Source organism: Crotalus tigris, unplaced genomic scaffold, assembly GCF_016545835.1.
Source record: "Crotalus tigris isolate CLP2741 ecotype Arizona unplaced genomic scaffold, ASM1654583v1 scf7180000017685.4511686, whole genome shotgun sequence".
Classification (NCBI taxonomy): Eukaryota; Metazoa; Chordata; class Lepidosauria; order Squamata; family Viperidae; genus Crotalus; species Crotalus tigris.
In genome coordinates, this window is record NW_024096565.1 from 4,171,812 (window position 1) to 4,196,341 (window position 24,530).

A 24,530-nucleotide genomic window follows, 5' to 3' on the forward strand; every position below is an offset into this window, starting at 1 on the left:
CCTACAACTAAAGAAGGCTTAGCCTGCATATTTTCTTAAACCTTTCTGTCTCAGGACCCCTTTCCACTTTTAAAAATTATGGAGGACCCCAAAAAAGCTTTTTTAAAATACTGGTTATATGTATCTATATTTATCTTATTAAAAATAAAATGAAGATATTTGCTGCCACAATTGCTTCTCATAACTGTTTGATGGATGTAATATTAATTTTCAACACAGGTGGGCAAATAACTTGAGTTTTATGGATCCCAGAAAGCGTCTTGAAGGACCCCCCAGGGATCCACTGACCACACAATCTTAGAGAAACAAATCCAACCTCTCTAAAGTATTTGAGCGCAGTTTGGGATGCAAAACATTTTGAACAGGCAACAAACAAATTGTTAAAGTTATCTCAATAGTTTATTTTCTAATGTATTGTTACATTGATATCTTACCTTTATTTGTACTTCTCAAGGCAATGTAGATAATGCTCCAGCCTTTTTTTTCCCCAAGAACAACCTTGTGAGGTAGGTTGGGTCTAATAAGAATAACTGGCCCAAAGTCATCAGCCAATTTTCAGGTCTAAGGGAGGATTAGAATTCAAGGCCACTGGCCTCTGCACCATATAGTTATTGCTAACTAAGGTTACTGATGCAGAAATATTCCCATTACTCTTTTTAAAAAATTAAAAAATACTAAGGGAATTTTTGAAATTCTCATATTTGTTCTTACTTTAGAAACAGTAAAGTTTCAGGAAAATTACAAATCTGAAAGCTGTGTCTAATATATATTTTTCAGTTTCCTAATACTGTACAACCAAAAACCTGGGTGCAATTTGCACAAACATTACACAATACAAAGTCACATTTCAATGTATTTTGCTAACTATTTAATTTTGGGCTGTTAACTCTAGGTATGCAGATTTCACAGATGCACAAAAAATCAATATGGATATGTTATGAAGTAACAAGATTAAACAGCAAATATGGGAATTGTTTTTGTAACTGACTATTCTGCTCTATTGCACATTGCCATCAGATTATTAAGTTTAGACTGACAACTCATGAGGACTAAAATTATATGTCTGTCGAACACAGAAGCTGAGAGTTTCAAGGTTAGACATGCATTTCATGCAAAAGAAAGCCTAATGTGGGGTCCTTGGTACTCTCTGAGCTTGCTTGTTTTCTTGCAGACGTTTCATTACCCAAATTAGGTAACATCATCAGTACTAGCACTAGTTACCTAGTTTGGTTAATGAAACATCTGCAAGAAAGCAAGAAAGCTCAGAGAGCACCAAGGAGCCCTCATTTCGACCCTAAGCTATATTCTCCTTTATTGGTACAAAGCCTGATGTTAGTCATTTCTGCATCATAGCACTGCTCAGGTAATTGAACACAACCACTCATTCAGTCCCACCCTTGGGAAATTACAATAACAGGAAGTTATGGTGGACCCTCCTCCCAAAAGGTTCTTACAACACGGTCCCAAAGTAATGTTGCTGTAGAGCCTCACAGTTGTTCACCCTTAGAACTGACTGCAGGGACACTGCGATGTCGTCTGCTTACATCCTCCATCCCCTCCCACTGGATCTTGCAGGCCTTGGGTTGCCTTTGCACCGCACCAGACTTCCTCCTCAACCCGTGTCACCCATTATGCACTTATCTTTCAAAGCTATATAGGTACTCCTCAACTTACAACCGTAATCAAGCCCCAAATTTATTTTGCTAAACGTGACATTTGTTACATCAGGGGTCTCCAACCTGTGGTCCGTGGCCTGCTACTGGGCCGTGGCCTGTTGCTACCGGGCTGTGGGAATGGTTGGCGAGTCACTCGAGTACTAGTGGCCCATTTGCACAGTGCGTGGGTGCTAGTCACCTGCTTGCATATGCACACAGCCACCAGCATTACCGTGGGTGCGTGCAGCCCACTTGCCCATGCGTGTGGGTGCTAGTGCCACCGCTGTGTACGTGCCCATTTGCACATGCACACACGTATTTCCCTGCTCCTCTCTTTCCCTACAGAAACCTTTCTTGCCACAATTGTTAAGCAAATCATTTCACTTGTTAAATTAGTATCATGGTTGTTAAGTGAATCTGGCTTCCCCATTGACTTTGCTTGTCAGAAGTCAAAAAGACGATCACATGATCCTGGGACACTGCAACCATCATAAATGTGAGTCAGTTGCAATATCTGAATTTGGATCATGTGACCATGGGGTGCTGCAATGGTCACACGTCACTTTTTTCAGTGCCGTTGTAACTTGGAACAGTCACTAAACGAACTCTTGTTAAGTCAAGAATGATCAGTACTTATAAAAGTTATGGAAGCCAAACCATTTGTAGGACCATGTGATATTGGGAATAAGATGGAAAGTTTCATGTAGTTTTGCTCCCTAATAATTCTATTGCTGCTTGGTGTTTGTGTGTGTTTGTGTGCGCGCACACGTGTGAGGAGTCATGAAGAAAACACCAGCAGATGAATTATGGCTACCAGGTTCGATATTAGGTTCATATTCCTGCTTGCTGGAGCAGAAATCTGTTACTGAAAACATTTTAATACTTCTAAGCCTTCTTGAGAAGTTGAAACAAATAAGCCCAAATTGGAATGTGGAAAACTATTGTAGAAATAACATCTTTTTTTTTTGTGGTTCCAAAGCAAAAGTTTGTAAGTCATGGCTATGGGTGATTTATTACTGCAATTAATTTATACCCTACTTTTCCTTGTGAACAAAATATATCTCATTGTTGAGTTGCTTAGAAAACTTTCAAGGAAATATTATTTAACTCCACTGGAACAAGATAATGTTAAAATATCTCACAATACCACAGAGTTTTATATGCATTTTTCATAAAAGACACTGTTGTATCATCAAAAATACTGGAATAAAAGGAAATGCTGTTTACTTTTAGCGGGCAGGTGTTTCACAGTTTCTCCTATTTTCCTTTAAAACTGCATACTGCATCATTTATAGTTGATAAAAGCTATGCAAGTTGGGCCCCCTGCAGAGATAGAATTTAAATTTACAAACTGAATTGTTTTCTGGTAGATAGTCTTGGGTTGTAAATAGCACCTTTCAGCATCTGATAGATTAGGGAATGGCTAGGCCCAAATTCTCAGGGTCCCTAAAGGCCTCATATAAAAAGAGGCCTACTATAGTTTTAATATCCTAAAACAAGGTCCCGGGAGAAGCAATAGGGAAATTCAGCTTTGTTCTTTTGAAAATTCCTATTCACTTCTTGAGTACTACATCAAATTTTCCTAAAATAAAGTCCCAAAATCACTGTAATGGGAGCTACATCAGACAGCAAAATTATCCAGAAGTGAAAACAGATCAGGACATGTTGTCATCTTCAAGGAAAGAGCTCGTTAAACTATTCAGCACAAAAATAAGGTGTTTTTCCCCCTTTTCAGGTCTACTTGCCTAAACGTCACAGGAAACATTTCAGTATAAAAGATACTTGCTCTCTCATACGTGCATAATACTCAAAACCTAAAGAACAAACGCAATCACTTCAATTACTCTGTGCAAGCAGCCCTTGAAACCTTTCATTTAGGTGAAGAGCTCTTCAGAATAATATTTTAATCGCAAAACTCTTTGAGGGCTATAAATATTTCAAAACTAATGACTTGTGACATACCCATAATACTGCTAATGAGCTTTTGTTTTCACTTAAAAATCAGCAACTAGACACCCTCAAATAAAGAGAAGCCAGTGAAATGTTAAATACAGGTAGCCCTCAACTTACAACAGTTTATTTAGTGATCTTTGCATCATCCCCATGGTCATGTGATCAACATTCAGATGCTTGGCAACTGGTTCATATTTAAGACTGCTGCTGTGTCCCAGGGTCATGTGACCCACCTTTTGTGACCTTCTGACAAGCAAAGTCAATGGGGAATGTGCTGGACCAGCCCGTTAGCTTAAGAACTGTATGTTAGAACGTTTAGCATTTAAAGGGTTAAACACTGTTTCCTTAAGAGATGGCTTATGGGTAATGTAGTTTTAGCTGTTAGTTAATCCTAAAGTTTATCTAGTCAGTGGGAGGAGCTTGTGTTTATGACCAGACATCCTGTTACATGCCAGGTTTTGTCTACTTGCCTACATAAATCCTAGCCATAGACTATCTGGAGTGGATGTTGCAGTACCTGGAGACAACAGAAGAGAAGAAAAGAATGGGAGAAAATAACAAAATACAAAGGCCTGCAAAAAGAAGTAGTGCAACGAAGACAAAAGAAAAGCAAAAACTGTATCAATGGTAGTAGGCACCCTTGTGTGCAATCCCAAAACATCTGGAGCATCAGTTGAACACCATGGGCATTGACAAAAATCACCAGTCAATTGCAAAAGGCAGCTTTATTCAGAACAGCTTACATTCTTAACAATATCTTTAACATCATTAAATAACTACATCTGTCTATCCCAACCTTCATAGTTGGACAAAACTGCCAGGTCAGTCTAATCATCTGGCTGACTGTATGATGAAGCATAATAATAATAGATATTCTTACTCTGAGTTAAAAACACCTTCTTTTAAATCAAGTCAGATAGATAACTCAGTAGAAATGATTTCATAACAAAAAATATATTTTAATCAGAAAGATGATTAACATGTGGTTGTTACTTCTGGGAAATACATCTTTTGTCCATTCCTACAGGTAAAAGGATGATGCTCTCTTCCATACCATCTTTATAACGGCGCAGGCTCATCAGGTGACATCTGGTGGCCCATGCTTCTTTCAGACAAAGACATTCCAATCTGGCTTGTGTCCAGGAAGTCTCCCAATGCCCTTTAGAAACTCCTCCCACTGACCCATCAACATACCCAGCAATTAACCCAATAACTGCCAGATATTCTAACATACTGATACATGCTTACATAGAGCTATACGAGGTTGCATAGAGCTATACGGTCCAGCATAATATATCTCCTATAAAGATTTGAATCAACAGCTCTGAATTAAAGAAGCAGCCAAAGATTGAAAATTCTAAACCACACATTCAATTAGCTTCATAGAGAATTAGTATAAAAGGCCAACATTGGGGGGGGGGGGAGTGTCTGTATCCATAAGGGTCCTTTTCCCTCCATTTTTAGCAAGCTTCACAACCACAGAATTAAGTGTTTTTATCACATTTTTAAACTAAGGCCTGTTTTAAACCCAGAAACTACAATTTTCAATTTCATTTATAGCTGGAAATAAAAGTTAATATGAAGATTTCTATAACTACATGGGGTTAATTATTTATACCCAGTGCTTTTTTTCTAAAAAAAAAAAAAAAAGGGTGCCGGAACTCACACACGTCATACAACCTGCCTTGCCTACTCTACAAGGTTCCATCCAAAAAAGGTGCCAGAACTCCGTTCTGGGTGTTCTATGAGAAACTGTTTATACCTATTAGGAGTATAAGCACAATATTCAGAGCAAAAAATTGTGCATATTACACTTTATTACCCAAAGTTTACGAAAGTTGAAGGTACTGTAACATTTTGCAAACATCAAAGAAAACAGACCTCACATTTTCATATCAAAACAGAGTACAATATTCAGGAAATAGCAGATTCAAAAATTAGCAGCTGCTGAAAAGAAGAAGCACAAAGGGGTCATAAATGCACACAAAATGTACTTAAAAGAGGATATATGTGCCACTTGAGCATTTTCTTCCCAGAACTCTGGGTAACAGCTGAGTAACCTGAAGAATGCCAGTTTGAACTGATATCTGGTAAGGAACAGTGGTGGGATTCAGCCAGTTCGCACCACTTCAGCAGAACCAGTAGCTAATTTTTTTGCTGTCCAGGCCCAGAACGGACTTTCGGAAGCAGCATCCACACAGAGAACTGGTTGTTCACATATTTGAATCCACCACTGGTGAGGACCACTGTACTGTACCCAGTAACTTTATTTGACATTCCAACAATCCATAAACTCATGTTTTTACATTCACTGTGAATAATGGGAATTAATAACGATACTAAACCTTTTATAAATCTTTCCGAGAAGATGCGGATGTATTGTTGTTTTAAAACTATATCCACATTAAGTGAAATTAATAACTGTACTCTTGCACAGCAAATGAAGAGTAAGAACAACCAGACTAGTAGATTGCTAGCATCAACCATAAAGCCCTCATTTTCAAGTCTTGGAATGACATCTGTCCTTAATTATATCCAGCTGGGATCATGTTTCAGTGACCAACATGGACAGATTACTGGACCTCTAAAACCTTGCCATCATTGCAATTGATGTTTAAACTATTTGAAGTTTCTCATTAAGTCTGTTTTACAAATTAGGTGCAGATGTAAAAAACTAAATGTACAGTATCAGGGGAAATTAGGTCACCTGAAAGCTCAGGATAAAATGTCTCTCTTAAATGTTTAACTACAATTGGTATCCTATATTTTATAAAGCAGGATTAGCCTGTCCCAAGTTTCTTCACTTGTTTTTTTATTGTGTAAGAGACTTCAGAGTGACCAGTCATTTTACCAAGAAGCAAGACACTTATCTGTATAACAACCCGTTCATATAAAAAAGAAAGCAGAAATAAAAACCTAAAAAAGTCCTCCCAGGATCATGAAAATAAATCGCATAGATACAGCTATGCGGTATCCTATTTTTGTACAACAAAAGCTTCCCTTAACTCCATTATCCTGCTTCTTAGGAGGAGAGAGACAGCGATTCAACAGTAGAATTTGCCAAATAACCATTTTTTTAGTACTGAAAATGATGAGAACTATAATGTACTAGTCTCAACTGAAGAGCACCAGATTGGAGAAAGTTAATGGGGGGAGGGGCCAGGGGAGAGAGAGGAATGGTCAGACTTACCTCCTACCCACCCCAGTCAAACCATCTGCTGCAAACTTTGATTATATCAAACCAGTGGCCTGGGGATACAGATGTCGTGTCTGCTTATGTATTTTCATCCCAGCATCAGACACAAAGCACAGGTTTCCCTCCATGATGTCATAACCATGCTTCATCACTTGTTTCTAACTAACCTCCCCCATCAACCATTATAGGAATTATTCAGAGAATAAATTCCAGAATCAGACTTAATGAGAATCATTTAAAAAGCAGATTCCCTGCTTATCAGAATATAGGTAGTCCTCACTTAATGACCACAATTGAGATTGGCAAACCTGTCACTAAACAACAGAGTCATTACACAAAACATGTAACTGTACTGGACTCACATCAGTTCTGGTATGGTCATTAAACGAGATATCATGTTTTCCATTGACTTTTCTTTTTCAGAAGTCAGCTTGCAAATGAAACTTGCAAATGACAATCAAGTGACCACAGCATATTGTGAAGGTTTTAAATGTGAGGACCGATTTTTACAGCATGGTCTTAATGTTGAATGGTTGCCAAAAAGAGCAGTCCTTAACCAAACCTGTAACGGGTCTAGTGGTTAAGGGAACCTTGGCTCTTTTATGACTTGTGGACTTCAACTCCCAGAATTCCTGAGCCAGCCATAGAAGAGCCAAGGTTGCCTACCCGGTCTAGTCCCATCTTAGTCATGAAAGCCAACTCAGCCAAGCTCACCTCACAGGGTTGTTGTGGTGGGGAAAATAGGAGGAGGAAAGAATATTAAATATGTTCACTGTCTTGAGTTGTGTAGAAAAATAACAATAAATAAATAAATAAATTCTCAATTTACAACAAAAGAACTGTCACTATCTTCAATCTCAAGGAAAGCTTTTCGCAACATAAGAAAATATTTTTCTAGTGTTAAAACACAGCTAGTTTTCCATCAACCCTCAACCATCAAATTATCCATTGTAAAAATCCTCAGAACTTTATGAGGGAGCTAACAGTGCTCTGTTTGTAACACTTAAATGAGCATACCCAGCACTGCAAGCCACAGGAGAGCACGCTCATCCTCGTCCAGGTAAGCCAGAAGTTGGAATACCACCCCATAAATTTTACAGTATAATTTTATAATTTTACTGTATTCCCCCTCCAACCACTTTCCAATATTATGTCACAGCCAACAATCAGCAACATATCTTTTAGCACTCAGTGCAAATTGCAGAAACCGATTCTAGTTTCTGATTTTATGTTTAATTCAGTCCCAACCCAATTCATTAACAAGCAGGATACTTAAGAAACTGACAATTAAGTTGATTCTGTAAAACCAATTTTTTAAAGACCAAATTTGGTTTGTGTTAATGTTTGGGTGATGCCAAAATCCAATTAGCAACTGTGGAGTAAGTATCATTATCATTTCCAGCAAATAGAAGCGTTTTAATTAAAAGTTTAAGCATTAAAAGTTTTGTATATGAATAATACAAAAGCAAAACATTCAAAAACATTTCACACAGGTATGGATAAGAGCATCTGTGATAAAAACTGTAAAAATTTCTAATCTTATAGAAACAACATTTTACTCTTAAATAACTTTTGGTGAACGTATTAAGATTCCATTTTTCCAATTAGAATAAAATATTTCAATTAAGTTTACAATTAAAACAAAAAAGCAAGAAATTATCAATTTACATATTAAAAAGGTAATTGGCAACATTTTTAAAAATACAATATTATTAGTCATTTATATTTTAGATTTGTTAAAAATTGTGTTTGCTAAAATGTTGCAAGACAAGAATTTTTTTTTTCATTCTGATTTACTGGTCATAATATATTTCAGCCTTCGTTACCTTAGCTCCATCTAGTGTTCAGAAAAAGCAACCAGTAGACATGATCAATATAAAAAGTTTTTTCAGGGTCAGTCTATTAATTAAGGTAAAGAGAGACTTGGCTAAAGTTGAAATCTTTTTTGTCCCCACCATTTATTTTTACCTATAACACAAATTATAAAATGAAGTCTGTCAAAAGTGCTTATTTCCAACTGCAAACACCAGCCTGAGAGATACTACGCAGAATGTCTCCATTGCAAAAAGGCTGAAGTCAGGTGTCACATCAGCAAATTTGTGTAAAACAGCTCAACAAGAGCAGATTCCAAGGCAGCTGGATTCCTCACTGCAGAGTTTCTCAACTTTGGCAACTTTAAGCTGTATGGAGTTCAACTTCCAGAATTCCCTAACCAGCACGCTCATGCTAAGAACTCATGATATATGATATTGAGTGCCTTAATTTAAATGAAAGTCATTTATAGAGGAAAAAATCTTTCTTTCTCACATTAACACACCAGGAAGGACAGAAGGCTGCAGATGCCACTTCTTTGTTGAAACTCTTATCTCACTAAGGAAGCCACTTTGATTTTAGCAAGATCTGCCTAACAATGCAGTTCTCTCGGCTTCTCTATTCCCTAGAACAGTGTTTCTCAACTTTGACAATTTTAAGGCATGTGGACTTCAACTCCCAGAATTCCACAGCCAGCAATGCTGGCTGTGGAATTTTGGGAGTTGAAGTCCACATGCCTTAAAATTGTCAAGGTTGAGAAACACTGCCCTAGAACAAATTCCCTGCCATTTATGCCCAGCTGCTGTTTTTAAATGTTTTTAGCAATTGTAAACTGCCCAGTTATTGGGAATCAGGTGGCATGTACTTATATTACTATTATTATTATTCCTCTGATCTGTATCAGTGTGGAGTTGTGAATTCATGGCCTCACTTCTAAGTAAGCATTGACAGCTCTTGTCATTCTTCATCTCGCCTTCCTCAAGCTAAGATCAAGTTGTGGAAAGATTATGGGATCTACAATCTCAAGAACTGCAGAACCAGACTGGTGAAGTGGTTATGGTACCAGACTAGGAAAAATCAGGTCCCACTTTGGGCACAAAGCAAAATGGGTAACTTTGGACCAGTCAATCTCTCCCAGCCCTAGGAAGGAGGCAATGACAAACCATTTCCAGAAAGCCTTGCCAAAAAACTGCAAGGACTTATTTAGGAAGTTGCCAGGAGTCAACACTGATTCCAAGGCACAATAAAAACAATATTTAAAAAAAAAATCCCAAGAAAACTAAAGGGACCAGTTCACAGTCTTAAATAATCTCCACACAATGATATTAAGTCTCACTACTTGAACTCAGTTCCTTGATGATTCAAGGATATACAACATGAAAGGACTGTTGTCCATCCCGTTTTCTTGGCAGCAGTATGGAAGTCATCCGCCACTATCTTCTTCCAGGATGATTCTGTTTTTCCCAATCTAACCTGTAAGGCCACGGGCTTCCAGATGGGTTTCCCCTCCAAAGACAAACCAGACTGGATGCTGCTTAGGTATGGTAAAATCAGTCAAGATCGGCTTACTACAGTTCAGATTTTTCAGCCTCAGCATCTTTAGGTTGGATAGACTTCGACTCCAATGCTGGCTGGGGAATTCTGGGAGTTGAAGTCCACCCAGGTTAAAGATGTTGGCACTGCCACAATTTAAAGGGGTAGCAAAACTATCCCGAGCAGCTCCATGCTCCGCAACATTAGGAATCAGCTGCCTTGCAGACGGCTTTAAGAAGTGGCAACAGAAAGGGGATCAACCGGGATAAAGCTCCCCATCTCCCGAACCATTCTCAGAAAGCGCACGCGCAATCCCCTCCATCGCGACACTCACACTCGCTTCCTGCTCACTTTCGAACCGGCCACCAGGAGCCGCCGTAGTCCCATTCCCGCAGACGCCATCATTCCCATCCTTCGCCTCGCCCTCGCTCTCTCCTATTGGTGGTGAAGTTCTGCCGCCTCCTGTGAGATACGCACGCGCGGAAGATCCCGCCCCTTTTCTTTGCCGCTCCCCTTCGAGGAACTAAAGAAGGAAGCGTGACGCGGAAGCTGGTGTGCATGTGAATCTTCCAAGCCAGAACTAACTGAGGAACAGCTGCGGGCCAGATGCTAACCTGCTTGCCAATGACGCGGCCTTGCTAAACGAAAGGGAAATTATTTGCTCTAAGTAAACTTGCAACAGCGTGCATTGCAGAAGAGTACACGGGAGAATAGGAATTGCGGGCAAGTTTTAATAGAAACCATGGCTTATTCCGTGATGAAGATGCACGGCAACGCCCCAGGTTATCTCCTAAGTACTTAACGCACGCGATAGTAACTTGCGAAAAATGCATTAGCGAAAGGCGTAAAAAAAGGGGGTATTTGCTGAAATGTTTTTATTCGAAGGCTTGCCGCGCATAAAAGAATGAGCGAAAACATCAAAAGGAGCTCCGTTTCTGATAATCACTAATCAATATACTAATTAACAATGTCGGGGTTTTGTGGGGTTTTTTTTTTTTTGCAAAGTTACAGAGGGCCTGCCTGAGGCGATGACGTTAAGTGTGAAAATAAAATAATTTCCTTTTTAATCTTTTGTTGTTATTGGATAGGGAAGGATTGTCCTTTCTTTTCTTTCCGCCAGTTTGTGTCCCATTCTCGAGGCTGTGGGGACAAATCCCTGCAGTTTTCTTGGCAAGGTTTTTTTTTCAGAAGTGCTTTGCCACTGTCTCTTTCCTAGGGCTGAGAGAGTGAGTGGCCCAAGGTCACCCAGCTGGCTTTATACTAACGTGGGATTAGAACTCACGATCTCCCGGTTTCCAGTTTGATGCCTTAACCCGCAGATTATATTTGCAGAAACGCATCTCATATTTAGTGAAATATGGTTGACTGAATTAACTCCAGTGTCTGGAGCTGTTCACTGACCAGACAGTGGTGTTTACATCCAATGCATTTAGCCCCAATTTACCAATGTGCAAAGTAGCCATAAAGGTTAGCAGGCTTATTCCATAGTCATTATTGCAACATTGCAGTGTAATTATGAAATCTGTTAAATTTTAGCTAGAGTATTGAGTGAAGGACATTCTTGTAGGCTAAAGGATACTTAAGGACTTTATTCCTAAACTTGATGGTTCAGAAGCAGATACCACTAAATTGTATGGAGAATATATGTTGGCCTTGCAGAGCAACCCAGTTAAGGAACAACCAGATCAACTAATTATACTTAATTATAAAGCTGTATTGACAGAATCTTGCAAGTCTGGAAGTTCAGTTCTCTCCCTTCTTTTACAGCCTGAGAGCATCCTGCCCCACTATCTGCTTTTGAGCTATTCTGCCACTTAACTATTCCCTTAGCAAGGACTCCCAAGGTTACTTCCACATACTATTACAATTTATAGCTAAACAAATCCACATCCTTTACAATGTCTGCAGCAGGGGTCTTCAAACTTGGCCCTTTTATGACTGGTGGACTTCAACTCCCAGAACTCCTCAGCCAGCGTGCCTGGCTGAGGAATTCTGGGAGTTGGAAGTCCACAAGTCATAGCAGCCACGTTTCAAGACTCTTGGTCTGCAGTGTCTTAAATTGATTTGTCACTAGTTCCAGTTGGTGTTGATCGGGAGAGATCCTGCCCTCGGTCCCTACTATGTAGGGCAGTGATGGCGAACCTTTTAGAGACTGAGTGTCCAAACTGCAACCCAAAACCCATTTATGCATTGTCAAGTGCCAGGTGGGTGTGGCCCATTGGCTGGGTGTGGCTAATTGGCTGGGCGTGGCTGCAGTGGTAACAGCAGACTGGGTGGGACTAAAAAGTTCAATCAATCAATTCCCATTTTGCAAGAACTTTTTTTTCCCGTGAGAAGTTGAAATTGACTTTTTTTTTTTTGCACATGGTGGCAGAGGCCTAAAGCGAAAAGGTTTTATAAAACCCAGCTGAAGGCCTAGGACTGGGCGACAACACGGGTGCTCACAGAGAGGGCTCTGAGTGCCACCTCTGGCACCCGTGCCATAGGTTCGCCACCACTGATGTAGGGAGCCACAGAATTTAATACTCTGCTCCTAACAAGCACATGAAGCCTTTTTTGCTGCAGTGCCTGCCTTTTGTAAGCATGTTGGCTTTGTAGAAGCACTTGAAGATGTGGCCTTGTTATCTCTTACTTGGAGATCTGATGACATTGGTGGAGAGCCTGCAAATTGTATGTTAGGAAAGAAATGGTATTGTCTACAGATTGTGGGTTTTATGTTTTTTTTTAAATAGTTCTTATTGTTTTGATGGTGCTTATTTTTTGGTTTGTTTTTTATTGTTTTGGTGTTAATTTTGTAAGCTGACCCAAATGGCAGGTATTGAGATGGGCAGTTATATAAATTTAATAGATTTCTAACATGCCTATCAAAGGTGATAAATAGAAAGAATACATGTACATTTTTTCATCAAATAATTTTGGTTTTTTTATCTGAAAGAGTACAAATTCTTTAAAATGAAACAAGTTCCCTTAGGTTTTCAAATATTTTCCTTCATTTTCATCTCCCTTGCCAAATGACATAATACAGTGTTTTTTTAGTTTTTTTGCTCATGCTGCTCTTCCAAACTTATTTTTCTTATGCAGCCTGTCTGTCCAGGTTTCATTACCAAATACAGATATAGAATAGTAATTGGTGCATTATCTAGCATCAACAAGATAGTATTTGTGATGCAATATACTGTTCTGTGGCTTCTTGGTAGATGCCCATTACATGTTTCATATTCTACCCTCCTGAAATATCACAGAGCACACAAGAAGCCATATCCCCTGGTTGAGAACTGCTGCTTTTTAAGATACAAAATCATCCCTGTTTCAAAATTTGCATGCTTTCAGCAGGGCTGCAACAGTCTACTTCAAATTCAAACGGAGGCACTTCATGCTTGATAGAGATACTTTGCATGTTTCTTTTATTTTTTCCTACATGGCATTTTTATTGGAAGCCGCCTTGAGAAATGAAATAAATATCTTAAGTCCTACATAAATATAAAAGGATCTCCCTTGTTCAAGGCCCTCCAGCTATAGTAGTTTCCTGCATTTCCCTTTGCTATACCCACTGATCCATAAGTTTGAGGGAGGGCAAGCAAAATAAATAAATAAATAAATAAATAAATAAATAAATAAATAAATAAATAAATAAAATCAAAAGAAGAACAAAAAATAAGTAGTCAAATTTTGTTCTGCCAGAGGAGTCTTCCATTTATTATTCTCTGACTCCAAGGAAACCTGACATACAAATTTGAGTATGTTAAAGGATATGACTCTTTAAGTCAGATACTTTATGCTAGCATTCTCAATCAAGGATGCTGTCTCACTTTTATAGCAGCAAAAACCAACACAAATAATTTTACTAAAAGAGAATCCAAAGCTGCAATAATAACCATTTAGCAAATAATTAGATTGGCTGTCTGAAGAATATTGGCATTTTTTTTTAAATATTCTGTGTAAAATGTTCTGGATTAAACATTAGTGTAAATGGAAGTTTACAGGACCAAATTAAAAATTCAGGTTATTAACAAAAGATATTTTATTGGATTTTAATATTCACACATCAGTTTATACTCTTTAGAAATACTAGAAAAAAAACTTAGGGTGATCTGTTGAAACATGCAAATTACATGGCAACAGGTGTGCTCTTCCAGAAAACATGCAGAGGTTAACAGGTAAATTGCTCACCTCAGACAACAACACAGTAAACATGTTTCCACTAATTTTAATTCATCTAACAAATTTATTCTTTTAATTAAAGCAAATAGTTCTAGCTATTAAAAAAAATCCATAGTCCGTTCTGCATAATATGTATCATTAAAATCTGCAGGGAACACAATTGGTAATACATCTTGTTTCTGTTTATGCAGACTTTTTCATCATATTATCCAATCTCTTAATTTAGTTATATAGTGAATTAAGAGAGACACTATAGTTATGAAATGTCATTTTTAAGTAGTTCATGAATATTACACTTATGTAACATGATTTACTCAAAAAAACATAACCCAATCTGCATATTTAGAACTTAGGAATATATTTCTATTTACAGAATTTTATGCATTTATTTATAATGGGTAATAATCAACTGAACATAGTTCATTTGTTATGAATTGTTTAGGTTGCAGAACTTAGGAGGCCACAGAATCTCAACAACCAACACAACTAGAACCCAAACAATCAGAGGGGAAAAAATGATGGATTTATGGCCATGGCTTCCTATGAAACAAAAACATTCAAACTACAAGCAATTACACTGAGTCAACCTTCAGAAGCATGAGAGAAATAAGTTTTTTACTTTGAAAAAATAATCAATCCCATTCAGCAAACCTAGAAAACTTTATTTACAACTATTCTTTCAGAAGAATTATTAAATCCTGCAAGGCAGCACTTATAACCAGTCATTAGAATTTAAAAGTCCCAATATAACAATATTTACAAATGCATACATTTATATTCAGTCTTCACTAAGAATACAAAGTGAAAACAGATTGCAAAATAACAATACAAATATTTGAAGGGGAGAAAATCTGTATCATTTCGATAAAGCTTACATTCTTTTCCAAAATCATATTTAAATTAGGTTGATAGTTTCTGCATTAAGTATCTTCAGTCAACTTTTACCACACTGTATATCTTGGTCACAAACCAAAAGCAAGCGAAAAATCCAATTGTTCCTACAAATAAACACAAAACTGCATCAATATTCATACGTAGTCTTCTTACACTAACAGAGCAGATCTAAAAAATCTATAGTTTTGCACATTAGATATCTATTTTAATACTTTCTTATAGTGATTACTTTTTCAGGAATTATTTATATTTAGGGCCACAGCATTAAATCAGCACAGTGCCAAAGGCAGTCTGCTTGCCATATAGGAGCCAAGCTTTGCATTTCCTGAAGGAGAAAGATCTGTGGAGCAAACTGGTGTGGTACAGACCATCTCTTATTAAAGTTAAACCTCTCCCTAGATCTGGAGGAAGACCAGGTAAAGACAGCACAAGGATTTTTGCTTTGGAAAAATTAACCATTTAGCTAGGAATCTGCATTAATGACTTTTTTCTTTCTTTTTCTGTGTGGTGCTGATCAAACAATGCTTCCATTTCTCTGTAGAGATTACAAAACTGAATATGTAACCTTAGCCTTCCATACATTCTTCTGCCTCAGCATGAAAATAATCCTTTTTCCACTCGTTTTTAACTTTGTTCATCATTAATAGAACAAAGAGGAAAAAAGAGAAAATAGTAAAAAGAAAAAAAGGTATCTATAGGCAGATTTCCATATTATTTATAGCCTGAAATATTAAATTGTACCTTGTTTTCTGAGAGGAGCACCACACTCTCTTTAGTAATATTCTTGTAACTTGGCAGCTTTATCATCAGGATCTAATTTATCTTTACTAAAATGGTCTCTCTGCATTTTAGTTGTTAAAAGTTGGAAAGTGCAATGTATAGTTGTTGTTATAACCACACCCCAAAGTGCCAACCTATTCACGTTTCTTCAGAATTAAGATCTAAATTTACAGGCGCTTGCATCCAATGTGTCCTTGATTACTGTATTAAAGTATCTGCATCCACTGAACTGGAGAAGAAACTGTTTTGATCATATATTTAAAAAAATGAAAGACAATTTATGTGCTGTTGCAAAATTTAGGAAAATTGTTAAAAACTAGCCAAATAGAAGGGTGGAACGGCTTGCTTAGAGTCAGTTTGCCTGCAAAAAGCGTAAGATACAAAAATAGCATTATCTCATCCCTGAAAACCCTAATGAAATAAGATCACCTCTGCAGAGAAAATGAGATGTAGAAAAGATAAGTGGCAAAGAGATGATCTTGGCTTTTAAAAGAATGGCGGATAAATATATGCCTAGCTTGGTTCCTGATTTTTGGCTGATTTTAAGTCTACTATAATGCATATCACTGACCAGTTCTTGAAACAGAAAGCTATTATACAGTGAACCAACATTTGATAGCTTTTCATGGTTGAAAAAATAACCAGTTGCTCTTGTAAACTACTGTATAAAGGATACACACACAACCCTTTGAAATACAAGCTGCTAAATAGTTAGAAGCTGCCAATATGCATTCATATGTATTTCAGATCTCCTTTGCAGAACATGTAGAAATTCTAAAGTTCCTGCTTGATATAGCAAAAAGTAATGAGTAAATTACTAATTTCAGAATAATAGATTAAGGATAAGCACCATTCCCTTTTGTTCCTGAAAGGTTTGATATGTCATGTACATTTAATGGTAGTTTGGGAGGTTTGAAAATTCATAATAGTTTACGCATTATAAATATTTCAGCAAAAACTAAATGATATCGCATTGATTTTTTTTCATATTAGCTCAGCCACTGATGTTGAACAGATTCATTTACTATGTCAAAGACACAGTTGTGGACCTAGCTGTGAATCGGATTTGTCGCGTAGCTTCCAGCAACTTGCTTGCTGTGTCAGATCAATGACCCAGAATGCCATATGAGAAGCAAATGCCCCAAGCATGTGCTCTACTGCCGTGACAGCAGGGCACCATCAAAACCCTTCTTGAGGCTGACCATTTTAAACAGATGAGTAAGCAGCAATATAATCATTTGGATACAGCAATTAGGAGGTTCTTGGTTTGGCTTTTATATCAACTTGACAGGAACTTAAATGCCTCTAGGACTGTTTCATTTTAGCCTCATGAAATTTATGATGTGCTTTTTGATATACATCCTTTTTTCCTTATAAACAATGCAGGTGGGTTGTGGGAGCAAAAATTCCAATATGCGAATTGGCATTTAATTCAATACAGTGAATTAGCAGAAGATTCACTGTGGCCAAGTGTCTTGTGGTAAAAGAAAAGGGGTGTCCACAGGTGTACTCAAAAAACGCAAGATGGCTACCCCATAATGAATCAAAACTCACCCCATTTTTCATGTGCATCACCCATAGAAAACAGGCAAAGTTTCAATCACACCACCATGTTGCTATTTTTTTTAACCATACCATATGGATACTTTTAACAAAGACTCAACATAAAATCTGAGAAATTCTAGATCGCACATAGGGCTTTAAATTGCAATAAAAATGTATGATACACTCTGTCTGACTTTATCACGTCCTCGGTTTCAAATTAGTTATCAGTTTAGTGTTTCTGCAGGCATTTTGTATATCAAGCAATATTACCTGTAAACAGGAAGAAGATCAGGACCATTATCATGGTGTAGCCAAAGTACAAAATGGTGCTTGCTGTACCCGTAATTTGAAGCTTAGAAAAGAAGTAATGCACTGCATATATTAGAAAATAAACAGCAGTAAAGCCACTCGTAAGAAAGGAGCGCCACTGCCAGTGGTAATCCTACATCAAAGAGGAAGAAAGGTAGAAAAGTTAGAAATGCTTCTAAAAATACAGAAATCTCAGGTGCAGTTAAATCTATTTCATACATTACATCCCATTTCACGTTTTGCTGGACACCCCTCTTTTTAGAAATTTTAAAGAGGACACCAGCTGTAATTATCATGTTAAAAGACACATACTCAGTTATAGCTAAATGTAATGTTAAGGGGTGAACATTTTTTAATACTTATATAACAGTGAAGGAATGTTGATCAGAGATGAAAGCAAGCATGAGTGATTATTCGTAACAGAGTTAGAGGCTTTTCCTGCCTATGAAAATGTAATCCATGATTGAGAATATATCCACTTCTATATAATACTTTGCAAATCTGTATTTGGGACTCTTGATTTAATTGACAAAATTGTTATTTATTAAACAGTTTCTGTTTCTCTTTATTCTGTTTTTGTAAGACCATAAGAGTTATGGTTCACACACAAATCTAAATCATATGGTTTGTTTCTGGTTTGATATGTAAATCCAGTAGTGTTTTACTGATATATGCAAACCAGATTGTATAAATCTCACCAAGCCATGGTAAAATCTGATTTTGGATGTTTGAACAAAGCCAAAGCAGTACTTAAAACTATTATTTTATAACTCTGGAATATAGTATTCAAGTTCAGTGATTAAGCATTTGTTCTGCAGATACTTTTCCTAGCTATTAAGAACAAACCTCTTGGTACTTGGGAAATACTTTTTTCTTCCCCCAATCTCATTAATACAATATTGTCCCTACGGTAAGTCTTTAAATTCTCCCTCTAGGAGACAGTCAGTAGAAAATACGTCCTCTTTTCTTATCTTGTTACTTTAATTAAACACAGCAAAACATAGATTACCTTGTGACAATCTATTTGGGAAGCTTACCTCTGCACATAAATGGAAATAGCAAAGTAGAATGGTAGCCTCAGAACATGTAATAACCAAAATAATGAACACCAGAAACAAGAAGCCAAACATGTAATACATCTGATGAGACCTGGAAAACAGAAGTTTAAATTAAATAGGATTCATACTATGGCAAGCTCTTGGCTTTTGAGACCTGAACTTCCTAATGAATGTGACTCTGTTTTTGGCCTCTCCTGATGAGATAACAGGTGTTTCATCTAGGCAATCTGGTTGTTCTTTAGTCTGTTATAGTTTATAGCACAGGTGTCAAACTCACCACGTCATGTGATGTGTCACAATGTCTCGTGACTTTTTCTCCATTGCCGTAGCTGGGGTGGGCGCGGTCTCCGTATGGTGCAACCGGCATGAGCCGTCAGTTTTGACACCCCTGGTTTATAGCCTATAGTTCTAGCTATATTCAGCTCCTTAGCTGACTTGTCTTTGTTTTTTGTACTATATTATGACCACATTTGATTCTATGGAATGCTGTAATTCTTGTTTCTGGTATCTTGTGTTTCTTTCTCTCCTCTTTTTGGGCTATGCTGATTAAGTGATTTGTCAAAGTATAGTTTTCCTTTATCCTTTGTGGCTAGCAACCCACAAGCCTAACCATTATGGTACACATGCCTCACAAAGAGTAGTCACATCTTGTGGTGAAGATGCATACCTTCTTTCTGCTTGGAAGCTTTGTCGTTTTTCCCAGTTTTCATTTGTATGTTAAGCTTGGACTTTTAACCATGCTTTGATTTATTAGATTTAAATACTAAATGATATTCTATCCATCTAACAGTAAATTTTTGTTTTATTCCATAGTTCTTTTCATTTTCCTTAATCTTTCTTATACTCGTTGGGGTATACCTATGTATTCTTTTTCTTATGGGCGTGAAACAGTCCAGTATCTACTTTGGATCAACAAGTTCTGTTTGTCAAACTGGTTCACTATTTCCATGTATGTTCAAAGTTAATGACATCCATTATTATTTTTAAACTAATTAGAACATCATTACATCATGATATTATGCAACAGAGGGGTGGGGACTGATATTAGTTTTAGTAGGACTTTGTGGGCTATATCATGATGTATCATAACTTGTTTTGCCCTCGTAGGGCCGGGGTGAGTACAGCCTGTGTGGGCTGTATCCAGCCCGCCAGCCACGTGTTTGACATGCCTGGGTATGTCATGCCTTGTAAATGTATATTTTATGGGTACCTGCTGTTATGTGAAAGCATTTCAATAGGTTGTTCCTGATTATATAAGCAGTCTGTGAAACTCGCAATTTATTCTCCTTGGTCTAGGGATTCTGACTAGAAGAATCTTCCCCACGATCATTTTCTGTAACTATTTCATGGTTAAAACTGGATTAGAAGCTGGGGATCATGAGTTCTAATCTTACTCTAGGCACAAAGCCAGCTGGGTGACTTTAGGCCAGACCCTCTCTTTCAGCCCTAGGAATCAGGCAGTGACAAGCCATTTCCAAAAAAAACAACAAAAAAAACCTTGTCCAGGCAGCTACTATACAAAGACTCAAAGACACAAATTTATTTCTTTTTCTGAAAAGGGAGAACATCATCCTGCAGAGACCATAAAACCTTAGTATATGTTTTTCTATATTGTTTTAATAAAGTAATCTATATTGTTTTGGGGTGTGTGTCTAGTTAAATATATCAATATTCAGGAAATGTTGATAGCTCTTGGTCCTGTGATGGTGGTTCTGACTAAGATTATAGCTCAGTGGTTCTCAACCTGTGAGTCGGGACCCCATTTGGGGTCGAACAACCATTTCACGGGGGTCACCAAACAACGCAGTCCGCCATTTTTTTCCCCCTTTCCCTTAGCTGTGCTACTCCCTTTTATTCTATTGGCTTTTGAAAGCCAATAGAATAGACTCTCTTGAATAGAGTCTAATTCTATTGGCTTTCAAAAGCCAATAGGAATTGTCCAGGCTGTCTCTGCCCTGCTGAGCTCGCCAAAAGTCCCATTCTGCAAATGGTGCTGCACTAGTTGAGTAGTCCTCGACTTACGACCGGTTGAGTAGTCCTCGACTTACGGCCGGTGGGGGGGGGGTCGCAGCATTAAAAAGGTTGAGAACCACTGCTATAGCTGATGGGCAATTAGTAAGAAAAGCAGTTTATACTAATTCTTACAATGCCACCATATTTAAAGTGCTGCAAATACAAGGAACAAACATCATTTATCTGGTTTTAGGAAGATCATCTGCAGCTGCTCTAATTATCTGCATCCATTAAAATGACCCTGATTGTAAATTAAGTCAAAGTTGTTTATGAATTTTAAAATGCCCTAATATAAAGACACTCAGATAAGTTAGATTTATATCACATCAGAACATTCAAACCACTGAGAACCAGGGGTATTGTAACACTCAGGGTCTGCAACCAATTATTTTATTTGACTCAGTCCTTCAAGCCTATCACTATATAGCAAACATATCTGTATGAGTAACATGTTGACAACAGTTTTTTTTGCCCACCAGAAAACTGTTCTGAGGGCATGACAAAAGGACAGAAAAATGCAAGAGATAACTGCAAACCTAAAACAAACAAGCTGTACATTACAATGTATTCAAAACTCACCATATGCTATTAAGAATGAAAAAAAGCTGTATGAAGATGCATCCAAAGGGCAGAATGCCTCCCATAACAATTCCAGGGAGTGGTTTTGTATAAAATGATTGTTCTGGAATCTGGCGAGGAATCTGATTCGTACGGACTGGATGTTCTATGGCCTTTAAAGGTAGTAAAAAAAAAGGGGGGGGGGAAGTAATTTTTGCTGTATTTCACACAATCTAAAGTAATGTTTCTCAGCTTCAACAGCTTGAAGATACGTGGACTTCAAATCCCAGAAATCCCCAGCCAGTATGCTGGCTGTGGAATTCTGGGAGTTGAAGTCCACATGCCTTAAAATTGTCAAGGTTGAGAAACACTGATCTAAAACAACCATCTGTTTAAAGCTATTTACAACTGTATACAAAGTAAAATAGAAAGTATATTGAAACCAGAATTCCAATACAATTCATGTAATAAAATCTCATGTTCAAAATAGCCTTGTCAACTGAAATCGAAGTATGTGTCACAGAAGGCTGAAATCTGATCATGCTTTATATTTATTATTTATTTATTTTATGCCACCAATCTCACTGATGCAGTGGTACTGGGTGACAATAAATAAATACAAAAACCAGGACGATGGATGGTCTGGGTGTGGAGATCTTCTCTACCCTGTCAGCTACCCCCAACATAGCACAATCCTGTCAGGGTCCAGGACATGCAGCAGAACCAAGTTTTCAGGTTCTTCTAGAAGGACAGGAGTATGAGGATGGACCTCACCTCCAGTGGGAGAATATTCCAGAGGGTAAAGCACAGCAGCTCTTATCCTGGGTCCTCCCAGCCCAAATTCTTTGGCAGACAGGATCCAGAGTAAGCCTCTTCGGCTAGACCCATATATTCAATTAAAGCATTTTGTTTAGAGACAACATGTTTTTGAGAGATGAAGCTCACCACTTATTTTGCAAACAAATCAAAGATACAAAATGTATTCAGGTAAAACCACTTACATTCTTTGTAAACCCAAAGTAGGCCCCGAGGAAAGTCAGTGGTACTGATATGCAAAACCAAAGTGCCAGAACAGCAACCAAAGTGCCAAACGGAATGGCGGCTGAAGACCCTTCTCCCCAAAGAATGAGATTCATAATGAAGAAATCTGCAAACACAATGCTAAAAGAGAGAAGATTTTAAAGCAGATGAAATTCTGTGCTACTGAAATCATATTACAGTTTGCCTAATGTAATGTTAACAGGCAGAACAGATCAGGCAAATAGGTCAAGAAAGTCTACTTCTCTTAATGCAATAGAATTAAACTCCAGCAGGAGTTGACATTTCAGCTAAATAGCTTCAAATGTCTGTCTGTCATCTCTGCACTTCAGGGGACAACTGCTTGATGTAATTAAGCCAAAAGATGGAATACAGGAGCTGTCTAGTGTACGACAACACATAAGGCCAACTATCCTGAGATCTGAAAAACAGCCTAAGGAGTAAAACCAAGGGTCAGTGAGGAGGAGGACTGTCTTATAAAGTATTTCTCCAGGTTGATATTGTCAGTCAACTTTTCCCTGGTACAAACAGCTCTGATGTATTATGATACGGAGATATCTTGGTTATACTACTGAGGACTTACACATTTAAGGTGGGCTTATTTTGTGTATAATTTAACATTAATCATAGGAATTTGCTTACCCAGGGCAAAGGAAAGCTGTTAGGAGAACGTTTGTCTTCCATTTCTCTCCCCCAAAAGCTATACAAAAATTAAGCCAACAAGGAGAACACCAGTTAAATATAGAATGGTGAGGTATACTCAAATACATCTGAATATGTTAGGCAAAAAGTGAATTATTAATTATACTTTAAGGAAAGAAACTTTCTTATCTATTCTCCAACCTTAGCAATTCAAAAGGCTAATTTAATTGCCAGAGAAAATTACTGACAATATATTTTAAAGTCCGGCTTAGCAAGAGAGAAAAAGAAAACAATATCAACATTACAGTATTTAATATTTCTACTTAAAATTATTACACTTTATTTCATTATTAAACTATTAGCTGATTAACCATCACAACTGCTGTTTGTACTTATTTATTTTAAGATGTTTTTGTTGTTTTATAATTTTAGAATTGTAAGCCACTCAAAGTCACTTGGTTGAGTTGGGCAGCTATAGAAATTGAATGAATGAATAATTTAAATGGCTCTTAATTTTTTATTTGTGGAGAGTGAAGTTCAGTCTCAATGGCTTACAAACACATATGGACACAATGTATTCTCTCCACAGCCTATTTATTAAAATAAAAATAATCCCTAATCAAGAACCTCAGCAAAGTGTCATAAAGTATAAAGTGAATATGGTATTTCTCTTCCTTTCAAATGACACCATGTTAAAGAAAACAACAAAACAATGTAAGCATCACATGTCAAACATAGTGCGACTTCAAAAGCCATCAACAACTTCATTTTCATACCTCAGAGTTGTCAGTTTCCACAGCTTTCCCTTCCTTTCAAATACATCAAAATGAGAACCACTGACAGAGAATTTCTACAAAACCCTCAGCCAACCTGAAAGTTTGCTAGCACAAGAACAATGTAAACTGGCATGCAGCCTTCAGTCTTAAATATTTCTCCATCTTGCCAGAAGGCAAACAATATTAGAGAAGAAAATGCTGCTGTGATGATAATTTACACTAATGAATTTAAGTGCTGTCAGATTAAATAAAGTTTTAAACTTACATTTGTAGAACCTGGCAGCAACATAACCTGCTGGAGTTCCAAGAAGCACCCACAACACCACGGCACAAGTCATTAATGCCCCTCGATTTGCAGGGGATAAAAATCCCAGGCAAGCAAAAACTGTTAAAAATAGACATACATTTGAAAGGTAGTTAAAATGGGACTACTCAGCCCAGTTTCCTGAACCATACCTACTGGGCAGAATGGCTACAAGTAATGGAACCATTTGTGAAGCAGTATTTTTCCAGATCTACAGCTAACCCCCCCCCCCCCGAAAGATAATCAGTCCATAAAACAGTGTTTTTTAACTCTGGCAATTACCTGGCACAGCAATTGCTGAGA

At 37.5% G+C, this 24,530-nt stretch overlaps 2 protein-coding genes across 3 annotated transcripts in view; both read right to left on the reverse strand.

The window, feature by feature from the left end:
* The window catches only part of CLYBL (citramalyl-CoA lyase), a 189,682-nt gene extending 179,085 nt beyond the window's left edge, over positions 1–10,597 (reverse strand). For both annotated transcript variants that reach the window (XM_039337763.1, XM_039337762.1), the window contains exon 1: positions 10,484–10,597. In XM_039337763.1, coding sequence (XP_039193697.1) covers positions 10,484–10,560 — 77 coding nt within the window. In that variant the 5' untranslated portion in view covers positions 10,561–10,597. The remainder of the gene's footprint in view (positions 1–10,483) is intronic.
* A 3,549-nt stretch (positions 10,598–14,146) lies between these two features.
* The window catches only part of TM9SF2 (transmembrane 9 superfamily member 2), a 30,998-nt gene continuing 20,614 nt past the window's right edge, over positions 14,147–24,530 (reverse strand). Inside the window, exons 11-17 of the mRNA XM_039337764.1 lie at positions 24,189–24,308; positions 23,148–23,205; positions 22,469–22,628; positions 21,489–21,640; positions 18,876–18,987; positions 17,800–17,971; positions 14,147–15,308 (exon numbers count right to left, since the gene is read on the reverse strand). Coding sequence (XP_039193698.1) covers positions 15,241–15,308; positions 17,800–17,971; positions 18,876–18,987; positions 21,489–21,640; positions 22,469–22,628; positions 23,148–23,205; positions 24,189–24,308 — 842 coding nt within the window. The 3' untranslated portion in view covers positions 14,147–15,240. The remainder of the gene's footprint in view (positions 15,309–17,799; positions 17,972–18,875; positions 18,988–21,488; positions 21,641–22,468; positions 22,629–23,147; positions 23,206–24,188; positions 24,309–24,530) is intronic.